At 38.3% G+C, this 12,323-nt stretch overlaps 3 protein-coding genes across 3 annotated transcripts; 2 read left to right on the top strand and 1 right to left on the bottom strand.

Moving 5' to 3' along the window:
• The first annotated feature begins 7,657 nt into the window (after positions 1-7,657).
• LOC108059609 (ecdysteroid-regulated 16 kDa protein) lies at positions 7,658-8,222 on the top strand. Its single transcript, XM_017144959.3, has one exon. The coding sequence runs from the start codon at positions 7,695-7,697 to the stop codon at positions 8,163-8,165; it is 471 nt and encodes a 156-aa protein (XP_017000448.2). The 5' UTR covers positions 7,658-7,694; the 3' UTR covers positions 8,166-8,222.
• A 613-nt stretch (positions 8,223-8,835) lies between these two features.
• Positions 8,836-9,486, top strand: LOC108059608 (MD-2-related lipid-recognition protein-like). Its single transcript, XM_017144958.3, has one exon. The coding sequence runs from the start codon at positions 8,878-8,880 to the stop codon at positions 9,349-9,351; it is 474 nt and encodes a 157-aa protein (XP_017000447.1). The 5' UTR covers positions 8,836-8,877; the 3' UTR covers positions 9,352-9,486.
• Positions 9,487-10,579: 1,093 nt separating this feature from the next.
• LOC108059655 (adenylate kinase 2) lies at positions 10,580-11,647 on the bottom strand. The gene has a single exon (XM_017145015.3). The coding sequence runs from the start codon at positions 11,555-11,557 to the stop codon at positions 10,685-10,687; it is 873 nt and encodes a 290-aa protein (XP_017000504.2). The 5' UTR covers positions 11,558-11,647; the 3' UTR covers positions 10,580-10,684.
• Between the last annotated feature and the right edge of the window lie 676 nt (positions 11,648-12,323).

Raw genomic sequence — 12,323 nt, forward strand, 5'->3', positions numbered from 1 at the left:
CAGCCGAGACTTCAGACTTTTAAAGGCGGCACCTTGTGATGACGATGCCACCGAGATGGAGGCCACGAATCGGACTCTGATTCAGATTCAAATTTGTATTCGGCATCTTGAAGTGAGTGAGCGGGGGAAGCGATGACGAAACGCCCACATGCGACATTTCTTACGTGACTCTGCCAGATGAGATTCAGATTCGGATTCAGTTTTAGTTTCTGTTTTGAGCTTCAGAACCAGATATTCAGGTTCAGGGCCTCAGCTGGGGAACTTTCGGCAAATGGACAGCAATGAAATCATGCGGCTGATAAATTTGCGTTCCTATAAATGACAGAGTTTGGCTTTTTTGGGGAGAGGGAATGGGACATATAGAGAGTAAAAAGACAACCCTCATTAGTCTTAATAGTTTAACGACTAACTATGGTTTCGTTCCTTAATGAGCTTGAATGTCGGCCAGTTAAATTTTATAAATTGGTTAAGGATCCCAAAATGGTGCAGCTTTTCGAGAGGTTGAGGGCGTGGCCAACACCTTTGAGCCCAAGAAATTTGTCTCAGTAGATTCCCAGCTGAAATGGACATCTTTCTTACATTGAAAGATAAATACAATAATGGATTGCGCTTAAAAGTTATTGAAACTTTTAAAATATGTTTCCTAATATTTCGTTAGTAAAAGAATAAAGATGGAAAATATTAAATATTTTTTAATCGAATGGTTCAATTTTATTGTCCGTATAAGGAATATTATTTACCTAATATTTAAAAATTTTTTAATCAAACTACATATACTTTATAATTTTCCTATTTTTAAAGCTGTTTTTTCCAGTGTATTAGCACACGGCACACACTTGTCGCCTTTTCTGTCCGTTGTCCGTTCCTTGAGCTCTTAGTTTATAATCCCGTTATTTGAATGTTGTATGTCCTTTATGTCCTGCGGGATATGTGAAACTTTGTGGCCCGATAAAGAAGCAAGACATTTGCATATGAGGGTTGAAAGTTTTCTGGTTGCTTCAAGTTTTGTTGCTTCACGAAGTAATGCAGAGATATGATACCCATTTTGAGGAGGTAGCTGTGTTGATACTAAAATGTGGAAAAAAAATCAATGAAATTTCCTGCAACTTTGTCCATATCTATTTGTTCATCCAGCTGTCATTCACCTCGATGTCGCCGAATGTCAAGTGAATGTGTGTCCTTGTCAGCTCTGGTGGCCACATTCCTCATTCCACATCAAGTTCAAGTGCCAGCATCACCTGGTGAGGCCCCGAACCATTTCAAATTCGGTGGGGAAACCCGTCCGTTTACCCCTCAAAAATATCTCTTTCTCTGCTTTTCAGTGGCCACCCAGGGTGTTTGGCTTTTTGCAACGCAAACAAAACGTCAGTCAGCCCGAAAGACTGGGGCAAAACCGCGAACTGCTGCCTTGCATTTCACATTTCACTGCACGAGAAAAAATGTTTAACAACATTGAAACCAGCTTAATAAATGCTTAATAAAATTGTACATTAAATTAAATCATTTAAATAATATTGGCAATGAATATATTTACGAAATCATGTTTTCTTAATGATGATAATGAAATTATGTTTTCTTATCCTGATATGTTTAAAAATAAATCAAATATTTCTATAAATTAATTTTGCATTCAAGTTTTACTTAATATTGTAATGAGCTAAAAAATATCCAGAAATTTTAAAATTAAACGTTAGATTTCTAAACAAACAATATTTGTATTACAACATCGAAACATTTGTGTTACCTACTTTTAGGCGTTTACCAAGCGATTTAATTTCCCAAAACAGTTTTAAATTTATATTTCAGTGATTGTAGATATAATATTCTATATATTTTATATTTTTCGTTGTGTACCTACAATGATTATATGCTTCCACAGCGTCTCAATGCTGGGCAAAAATAGTGCGCCGTGTCCGACGGTGTTTACTTTGGCAGCACTTGAAAACAAAAATCCAAAACCGAATCAGCATATAAATCGGCAGACAAATCCCAAAAGTCGGGACCACCCGCGCTGCGCCTTCGAGAAAATGTTTCGAAATTAATTACAATTAAAAGTTTTGGGGCTGTTTTTGCCGGATGGAAAGCATGCGCGCACCTTGGCCAATAAAATGAAAATTTATGGGTCACACATGAGCGACTGCCCGAGGAAATGCGAGTGTGTGCCTCTCATTTTCCTAGCCTTATTAATTGGCCCCGGCTTATCCAGAAAACCAAGGCAGTGGTCGCCTCTCAAAGGCTTAAGGCAAATTTGTCTTGCCTTGAAGAGACCACAAGCCAAGGCAATAAAGCACTGAAAAAAAGGTTTTATAATAAATATTTTTGATCCGAATTTAAATAATTAATAATGAATAGATGTGACCCATTCTTAAATATATTGAGTTAAATAATATTCTGTTATTTGAAATATTAAAAATATTCAGACGTGTTAAAGTCGCGGTTAAATCGTTATGCGCATGGTAAATTTCTGGCAAATCGTTTTTACCATGCAATATCAGAGATAGCGCTTAAAGTTACATAAGTGGGTGGGAGAAAGACATATTCGAAACTCGAACTGGCCTGTTGTTTACATTTCGAGTATATCAAGTCAAAAATGATACCACATAACGTAAAATCGATCATCGTTTCATATCAAGTTTTTTCATGATAAGATCGTAACAAAAGTATTAAAAATATTTTTATATTTTGGCGTTTATATATTTTTTTTTAATATTAAAAAAATATTTTAAGACTTCTACGTTTCAAACTTTGAGATGTTTTACATTTTTTTCAGTGATGAGAGTGTTTCTTTACCAAGCAGGCATGAGGTAAGTGCCTGAGTGGGTTAAGGAGCCCTCTCACCTCCACCTCATCTTGCCGAGGGTTTCAATTTGAGTCTGAGGGCCTGCCACATGTGTGTTGGACTTGATGGCCCAGATAAAACGGCCATTCTTTTGGGTGAGATTGTAACCAATTTCGGGCTGTTGCCTGTAGGTAAAGTGATAAGGTTGCTTACTTCGAGGCAAGGAGGAGTTGGGGGAAACAGGATCTGAAACCAGGAGCACACATGCTGGGAACCACATAATAATTCTTGAGAACAATGTAAGCGTCAATTGTGCATGGCCAATGTACGCACGAGTATGTGGGTAGTTTCTTTGGCCCTCAGGCCCTTTTCTCCTTTTCTCCGCCCCCGAGAGAGATTCAGACTTCTGCCCACATTTGAGTGCAGAATGTGCAGATCTTTAGACTCGGAGACCCAGAGACTCAGACATCAGGGGACAAAGACGACAACGTCGGCACATGCCACACGTCAAGTCAAGAAATTTAAATTAAAAACCTTTTTTGCATGAAATGTTTTTGTGTTTGCCTTTGCCTGCAAGCATGATGCATATGTTTCCACTAATTCTGGGGCTTTTTGAAGGCAAATGGATGAGCGGGATTGGGGTAAAAGTATTACATTGTACAGACAAGACTTGAGCAAAAGTTGGACACTGCTGTCTTAGTGGGGAATTATAACAGGGGATGGTGTGTTGGATTTTAATTGAAGGGTTTTTTGAGGTGATATATGTACTTAATATCCAGGTTGTGGTTATAAATATTAGGGTAATTGAATAGAGATGAATTATACACCGAAAAACTGCGATGAATGGAAGTTTAAATATAAAATTTGGAAAATTCTATGGTATTTTATGATAAATTTTAGAGATTATATAGAGTGAATTTTTCCATAGGTGGCGCCAATTTTAAGCAACTGCTTGATGTAAAGATTGCATATCTCCATCTCTCTTACACTCATTCAGCTGAGTAACGGGTATTTGATAGTCCAGGTACTTTATTTATATTTTTTCTTAGAATTTGTATAATATCGTCACGATAAGTCTAGCACCATCCATCTCCAATGATTCATAAATGGACTTCAGTTAGTCAGCAGAGGAAGTACAAAGCATAACCCCAAGTTCACCATGAGTGAGATCAATTAGACATCAGTAGATAGTGAGCTCACTCGGTTCATTTCCTCCGTTTGCAATTGTCTCCGAGTGTGATTAGTTCACTTTTATCAGCTCGAAACAAAAGCGAAAAAAAAAACCAGTCGTAAATTTCCGAGCTTCAGGGCTTTGTGCCTATAAAAGTAAATCAGTTTGAACTCTAGTTATACTTTTTCCTTGTATTTTTCTCTCACATATGCCAGAGTGGCAATTAATTTGTGTGTGCTTAATTCGACTAATTATTCCAGGCAATAAAATTTTCAATACACTCCAGCTCGGTGATGATGATGAGGCCCAGGCTCCCTTTTGTCCACACCTAAAATGGGAAAATTGTTTGTGCGGGGGGCAGAAGGACACGTTTAATTCAATTCGCAAAGGTTCCTTGACTCGACTTCTTTTTATTTATATTTTTTCTTCTTACAGCTCCTTGGCTTAGTGGGAGTAGAAAAAAGCGAAATAAAAAAACAAGAGCGACATTTAAATTCAAATCGCTGAAGACGCTGACAAAGAAGCGGCGCCACACGTCGGATTAATTTTATGTGCCCCAAGGAGAAAGCGTCTCTTCAGGACATTTTCTTCGCCCTCGCTTCAATTAGAAGTGGGAATGGCAGTGGAAAAGGACCTCGAGTCCTTTGCCATTTGCCATTGGCTGGCTGCAATGGTTAAAATCGAATTAAGCCACGGTGTCGCATACTTTTGATCTCCCCCGTCAGCCAATGAAATGTTGCACTCCTTCGCAACGAAATGTCCTTACATTGTCCTTGTGGCGCAAATGTAGGTATTTCCACCCGCCACATCCTCCTCCCTTTTCGCTTTTTGACTATTTCAATTTCGGTTTGGCTTGGCGCAAATGAAATTAAACGAAGATTAGTCGTGTGCTCGCTAGATTATTCCAAGAAATAAAAATCCAACTGAGAGATATAGCCGGGCGTTCATTATTTTTTCGTTTTGCTGGGCGGCTTTCGCGCTGGCTCTTATTTTTATTTGTATTTTCCATTCGCTGGCTGGCTGTGTTTTGTTTTTATGGCCCCTTGAGGTGATTTGCTCAAGTTCGCCGCCCCCATTTCGGGGAATGTCTCAGGGGTATAGGGGTTTATTTCAGGGAAAAGTAGTGGGGGTGTCACATTAGCGGAGAATGCTGAAATCTGGGCAAATCACAAGCTACATTTAACCCGCAAATGATGGCCGGCTTTGGCATCATCTGCTATTTATGAAAGAGTTCCTTGGGCCACCGATTTCTGGCTAATGAAGGGAAATTAGTCGGGGTCTTATGGGATTTTTAGGGGTATTTTTAACGCAAGATATATTTAAAATTTATAGCATATATTAAAAAAGATTCCAGTAAAAATTCAAATGTTTTTTTCTTTTATTTTTAGATTATTAGAGTTAAATATAATTACAATTTACAGCTTTATAATATGTAAACAATATTTGAACATTTATGAACTGGTGTTATTTGTGTTATAACTTATTTCCCTTTTTTTTTTGCAACTTGTTAATATGTAAATATATTAAAATTTTAGTTTTTATATTTAATACAAAACCACTTTTTTCTTATCCCATTTCAAGGGGTTATTTGAAACTCCTTTTTAAATACCCGTCGACAATCTCCCCCTCCATTTCTTCGCTCGTGTGTTCAATTAAAAAATGGTCACCATTAATTGCTAACCAATTTGCAGTCCAGTCGCTTCCTTGTCGGCGTCTCAAGTGTTCTGCACTGGATTTTCCCGATTTTCCCGACTTTCCTGCTGCCACTTTGATGGGCAGCAATCCATGTTGACATTTTTTGCATATTAATTGAAGACAAGGCCTCGTCTTTTTTCCCTTGGCCTGCGTAACCTCGTCCACCCTCGGCTTAATTTGCGGTAAGTTCATTAAGTAATAAAACAAAAATTTCATTTTTTTTGTTCTCCGACACCCTGTCGTCATCAAGTTCTTGATACTTTTCCCATTTTTTCTCGTTGCTGTTTTTGTTGTTCTCCTTTTTTTAATGCTTTGCATATTTCTTTAATGAATTAATTCTGTTTTGGTTTCGCTTTGGGTTTCTGTTGATTCACCGTTCACTGGACTTTGGAAAAAAAGGCACAAAGTCGCCGCGGCAATAAAACTGAAGAAACGCGGGGTAGAATATTTTGTATAATTTATGCGAAAAACATTAGGGAAAAATCGGGGCGGCGGGGGAAAACGCGTTTGTCGAGTGTTAATTATGCTCTGGCTTCAAAACTTTTCTATCAATTTTTCGGAAATATAAATTTCAGAGCGCAAAAACATGTTTTGCATATGAAAATGGAGATGTGGAAAGTTGAGTTGAAAAACAGGGAAAATGTTGCGCTTTCCTAGCCCGTTTTCCTCAGCGGCTAATTGCGTACTCCTGGGGTTTCCTCTATAAAACAAGAAAAATCGTATGCATTGAATTGCAATTGTCGAAGAACACTCGAAAAAAGTTGTTGTATATAAGTAACTAAAAAATAGTTAACACTATTAAATTGTATGTTAACTACTTATAATAAATAATAATAAAATACAAAATTGTTAAAAATTACATATTATATTTAGCGTTTTTTTTTATCTTTACAAAATAGGAATAAATAAATGAACAAATATTTTGTTCTTAAAATTTTTCTGCTTCTGTGTGTGCCACAAAGTTTATTGTTATAATTAAGGCATTAGAAAATGTTCTTTAAATAAAATTTGAAATTTTAAATATGCTTTTACCTGCTTTGCTTATTTTTCCCAGTGTACTTGGTGGCTGGGTTGGCTTGGGGGTGTCAGGTTGTCAATCGCGTCGCCTGTTGTTTGTTGTCTCTGATTGTTGACATGCCTTCCCGCAAATGAGCCGTGCAATTGTCGGGCTGCCTCCTATTGACAGCTCGCAGTTCGATAGTCAAAATGCACATATATGTATAGTATATCTCGGGACCTCTTCCCTGGACCCGCGGGATTCGTCTCGAGTTTCAGCTTCATCTTTGGCTTCCCCGACTGACTGACAACTGTCGTTTGCCATCTCTGGGTTCCCGACACTGAAAAGTGTGACGATTTATTTGGCATATGGCGTTCTTCCGCCAATGAAATCAATTCGTTTTGTCCCCGGGCAGATGCCTTAGATCTGCGACACGGGTATTGACAATCTCAACTGGACATCATTTGTCTTGGATGATCTCCCCACTCTATTTTTGGCTCAAATTCCTGGCTAGTGCTTGTCAGCGGTATTAAATGAGTCTCTATAATGGACTCGCTCCCTATAATATAACAATTAATTATGCTCGATTTTCCCTGTCGCTGGCTTGACTGCTTGGTGATAAGATTTAGCTCCCTGTCTGTTGATAAGAACTATTTTAGTATTTGGAAAATTCATAAATATGTAGGTGTCTACTCTGGCTTTTCGGGTTGAAGCGACCTTTAATTAACTTCAAGTATACGTAGGCTATCTAACAACAAAATAGTTAACTTAAAAAAACTTTCTTAACTAAAAGCTAATTTATTATTTTATATTATTTTATTTCCTATTAAATGATAATTAATTTACGAATTAATAAAGTCTTTTACGAGGCCAAAAATCAGTTTAAAATACTTATATAATTAAATATAAATTAATATATGAATATAAACTATTTTATTAAAATGATATGCTCATTTTTGTAGAGTAGATCTCTCCTATATTTATATTCCAATCGATTCATAGTCCGTAATCGTAGCTAGTTCGTGCATTCCGAGTTCGACTTCCAATCCACCATGTTGCGTTTGCTGCTGACTTTCGCCTTTTGCCTGATTTTGTCTTCGATCTCCTCCGCGGAGTATGTGAACTTCCAGCCTTGTGATGATAGCGTGGACACCTGCACCATTCACCAGGTGAATGTGGATCCCTGTCCGGAGGCCAAGGTCAATGCCGCCTGCCACATCCGTCGGCGGCACAGATTCACGATGAGCTTCGACTTCACGCCCCATTTCGATGCGGATACCTTGGACGCCAGTTTGGGTTGGGCCAAGTCGGAGAACGTAGAACTGCCCCTGCTGACCATGGACAGAGAGGCCTGCGCCTACACCAACTGTCCAGTGAGATCCGGAGTTAAGCAGACCTATACCAACAATATGCCAGCCGATGCCAGGTTCCCGCTGAGCCCCTATACCATCCGTTGGGCCCTCAAGGATCCGGTCTCCGGGAAACGATGCTGCTTCACCATCGACATCAAGGTAGTGCGTTAAGGGGATTTTTGGATTTCTTTTATTTAGTTTACAAAATATATTTTTTTGTTATATGTAAATCAGCGAAATATATATAAAAAGAACTGAAATACATTATACTTTTTTTAAAGTATGTAACACTGAATTAAATTATATAAAACGGTAATGGACTTTCTCCCATTTCACCTTGAAGCTGTCAGTTTGGAGAAAAAGAACAAAGGAATGCTGCTGATAAGAAAGACATTTTGAATTTTTAAATGACTTACTAAGTAGAGTATACCTTTTGAATAAGAAGGGTAAGTAAAGTCAAAAAAAATTATTTTTTTAATCTAGTAAATCAGGCGATTTATAAAATATATTTAAAAGTCAGATTGGAAATTAATTGACTGTTTGAAAGGTTTTCTAAATAACATCCTCAAGAATTGAAAATGATGTTTTCAAGTGACTTCTAAGAGATTTTTGTACCGTTTCTGTTTTTGATCATTGGTTTTTCAAATGTTATAAGCAGTCTGTAGTACTTTTCATCGCACCCTAACACTCTAAGTACATTGCGATAAGAAGCTCCAATCTAATCACTTGTGAGACACGCTTGTGGCTTTCGTTTCGTGAGTGTGTTGGAACACAGATGTGACCCTGTTCAGGGGATCAAACGGGTCCGGAGATAAGCCCCCAGTTTTTGATTCCAAGTCCATAGACGTAGTGCCTGCATTCCGAGTCCGACTTTCGATCCACCATGTTGCGTTTGAGCTCGCTGCTGCCCGTCGCCTTTGTCCTGGCTCTGGGATCCGCCTCCGCCGAGGTGATCAACTTCCAGACCTGTGCGGATAGTGTGGACACCTGTACGATCCAGCAGGTGCGAGTCTCCCCCTGTCCGGAAGCAGTCAACAATGCAGCCTGCCACATTCGCCGCCGACGCAGCAGCGAGATGAGCTTCGATTTTACGCCCAATTTTGATGCGGATACCTTGGAGGCCAGCTTGGGTTGGGCCAAGTCGGAGACGGTGGAGCTGCCCCTGCTGACCATGGATCGCGAGGCCTGCAAGTACACCAGCTGCCCCGTGAGATCGGGAGTCACGCAGACCTACACCACCGAGGTGCCCATCGAGGCGAAGTTCCCGCTGAGTCCCTACACCATCCGTTGGGCCCTCAAGGATCCTGTCTCCGGCAAGCGATGCTGCTTCACCATTGACATCAAGGTGGTGCGATGAAAAGGTTTTGTAAAATTCGATGGGTCTGAAGGACTTTCTTTAACATCTATTTGAAAATACTTGTTCGGTTACTTCTTGGCATTTTTCTAAAATGTTCACGAAATTTTCGAAAAATAAATTAAATAAGCTATTAAATGTTGTTTTTCCTTTCTGTACATTTTTATAATTTTATTTAAATAAAGAATATATTTCAAATATTTTTTTCAAAACTAAAAAAAAATATATTCATTCAAAAAAATTTAAATAAAATTATAGTAAAATTAAATTTTTAGTTTTTAAATATTTAATTTTAAAATAAAATATTTTAATTGAAAGATTAAAGACAAATCAACTCTTAATAATATTTATTTCCTGTGTTTTCACTGCTCTCCTGATTACGGTGAATACATTTATTTTCTGTTAACGATTTAGTGCGTTTTTTAATTACTTGCGTGCCGGGTTACGACCCACTGGGGATACGGCCTCAAGGAATAAAGATACTTACTCCAATAATCATCAACCTGCTGGCGACTAATTTAAAAACCCCAAGGCCCCGCGGGCAGCAGAAAGAGAAAATGTATAAAACTTTGATTGAACTTTTGGGTGCCATTAAAAAGTCGCCCCGCCCTCGTCAGCTTTTCTCCACGGGTCTTATCAGCGTCGTCAAACAATTAAAAATTGAGCACTTAAGTTGTGGTCATAAAATCATTTGTTTTTCTCTTATTTTCTTCTCATTTTTTTCCAACGTTTTATTGTTTTTCTGTTCACATTTTTCGGTGGTGGAAAATTCAAATAGAAAATCACTTTTTCTACTCAGGGTTTTCTTTTAGAGGATGCGGGTGTATTGTTGTGGTTGAGATTTGTTTACGTGGGTTTTGAGATAATATAGAAAATATAAAATTATATATAGAGAAAGCTGACAGAAAATATGTAATTAAAATGCATAGGATTAATTTAAATATTATTTTATTATTAACTAATTATCTAATTAATTTAAATAAAATTCGTTAAAAATGCATTTACACTCCTTCCATTTTTTCCTCTTTATTCAAATATTTATTTAATGGGTATCTTTTTGTCTATATCTGTTGACCACATCCTTCCCACTTAAGTTTCTCTTTCGTTTATTGTTTACCTAAACGAAAACGTAGCTGTATTTTCTGGGTGGATGGGGAATTGCTCAGAAGTCTGATAGGCCTGACCCCAAAAAAAAAACGAAACCAAGGCAATAATAACACAAACAACGACAGACACTTGAGCAAATAATAATAATAATAAAGAGAATAATCAGGGAAAGGACTTCACTTCAACACATTGTTACTCAATTTAGATGCAGAGTGGCCGGGAATCAAATTCAAATTTTGGCATTGGCCTCGCCGTATTTTTTACCCAAAACATAGGGAGTTTTGGTGAGTTGCGAGATGATTTCGCATTTGACTTGCTCGAAACACGGCGAGGCATCTACATAGACGACTTCTCTTCGCTGGCTGAGATAGGAATTTAAAGCAGGTTCGCTTTTCCTAAACTGAGCCATCTGACGATCCAGAAAACTAATGTGTGCCTGAGGCCCCGGCGAATAGCTATTCAACAAGATTCGCATGCGAGACATGCGCTCATCGATTTGCAGGAACACAAATCGATTTGGTGGCACGGTGAAGCCTTCGAAGAGTTCCTCAGCTTCACATTTATTGTTCGGGTAATTGATCAGTATCCAACCCCTGTGAAGGGCATCCTCCCTGAGCAGTCGCTGCTGAATGAGATTTCCCACCGCCTGGGACCTTTTGTAAACACAATCCTTTTCAATGGCCTCTTGAAGTAACTTGGAGTACTCATCCTGATCGCGACTATTTATGCTATGATAGGCCAGGACATTAGCATCTAGTATAAGCAAGTCCCAACGTTGAGCTAAAACGTGTGCCAAGGACCTTCGACCAGATCCTGGCTTGCCATGAAGAACTATTCGGTGGTAAAAGTTTGCGGGCAGCTGGTAGAAATCCCCCTTTACTCCACGATGAAAGGCATCCAGCGATTGCGTGTATATCTCCACGCCGATCCGCCTTATATTCTCGCCCATCCATCGCCGGATATCTGTGACTCCATCCGCAACCGAAATCTCTGCTAGAATTCGACTCATTACCTCCATTAGCATGTGCTTTTCTATATAGTACATAAAGGCGGCACTGTACTCTATCAGCATGGATCGATCGAAATTGGTCGGCAAAGACATGTCGCTATCTTGGCTTTATAGGCTGGTGGTTTTAAAAAACTTTGTGAACTTCACAATAATGCTTAGAAAATAAATGAATTGTCTATGAATGCCAACTCGATAAATGGCATTTTTATAGGTTTTTTTTTACAAATATTTTAGATTTTTTTTGGCGATTTTTATATATATTTCAAATACATGTTAGGTCTCTAAAATAAATAGGACTTTGATTCTTTTATTAAAATGTCTATAAATAAGAAGCGAAACAGGAAGACATCTTTTAAAATAAACATTTTGTAATTATTTATTCGAAATAATTTGTTGCATACTTTTAAACACCTTCTGAAGGGATTTTAAAATTTATAGTATAAATTTTATACATTTTTTCCCTTACTTTCTTTTAGGGTTACTTAATATCCTGTCTCAGCACATCCCACTCTTCACCATTTCTTTTACTTTTCCAACTCATAACGAGAACTTAATAGAGAGCATTACCATTAAGACGACTGTTGCTAGGATTTCTCGCATTGTTATGATCAAATTAATTGTTTCCGTTACAATATTAGAAAATGGCGCGTACTTCCGGGCAGATGGAGAGGATTTGGATGGAAACCCCATATAATGGCCAACTAATGTCTTGCCAGAAAACGGAGCCAAGAAATGCCAGGCCAAGGCAAATTGGCCTCATATATGGTGAGAGTGCAGCTAGCTGGGTGACAATATTTTGCAGCGAATTATGACAGCTCCTTTGTCTTTTCCATAAGATCCCACCCCCTCACAAGCAACA

Source organism: Drosophila takahashii, chromosome 3R (assembly GCF_030179915.1).
Source record: "Drosophila takahashii strain IR98-3 E-12201 chromosome 3R, DtakHiC1v2, whole genome shotgun sequence".
In the NCBI taxonomy this organism is placed as follows: domain Eukaryota; kingdom Metazoa; phylum Arthropoda; class Insecta; order Diptera; family Drosophilidae; genus Drosophila; species Drosophila takahashii.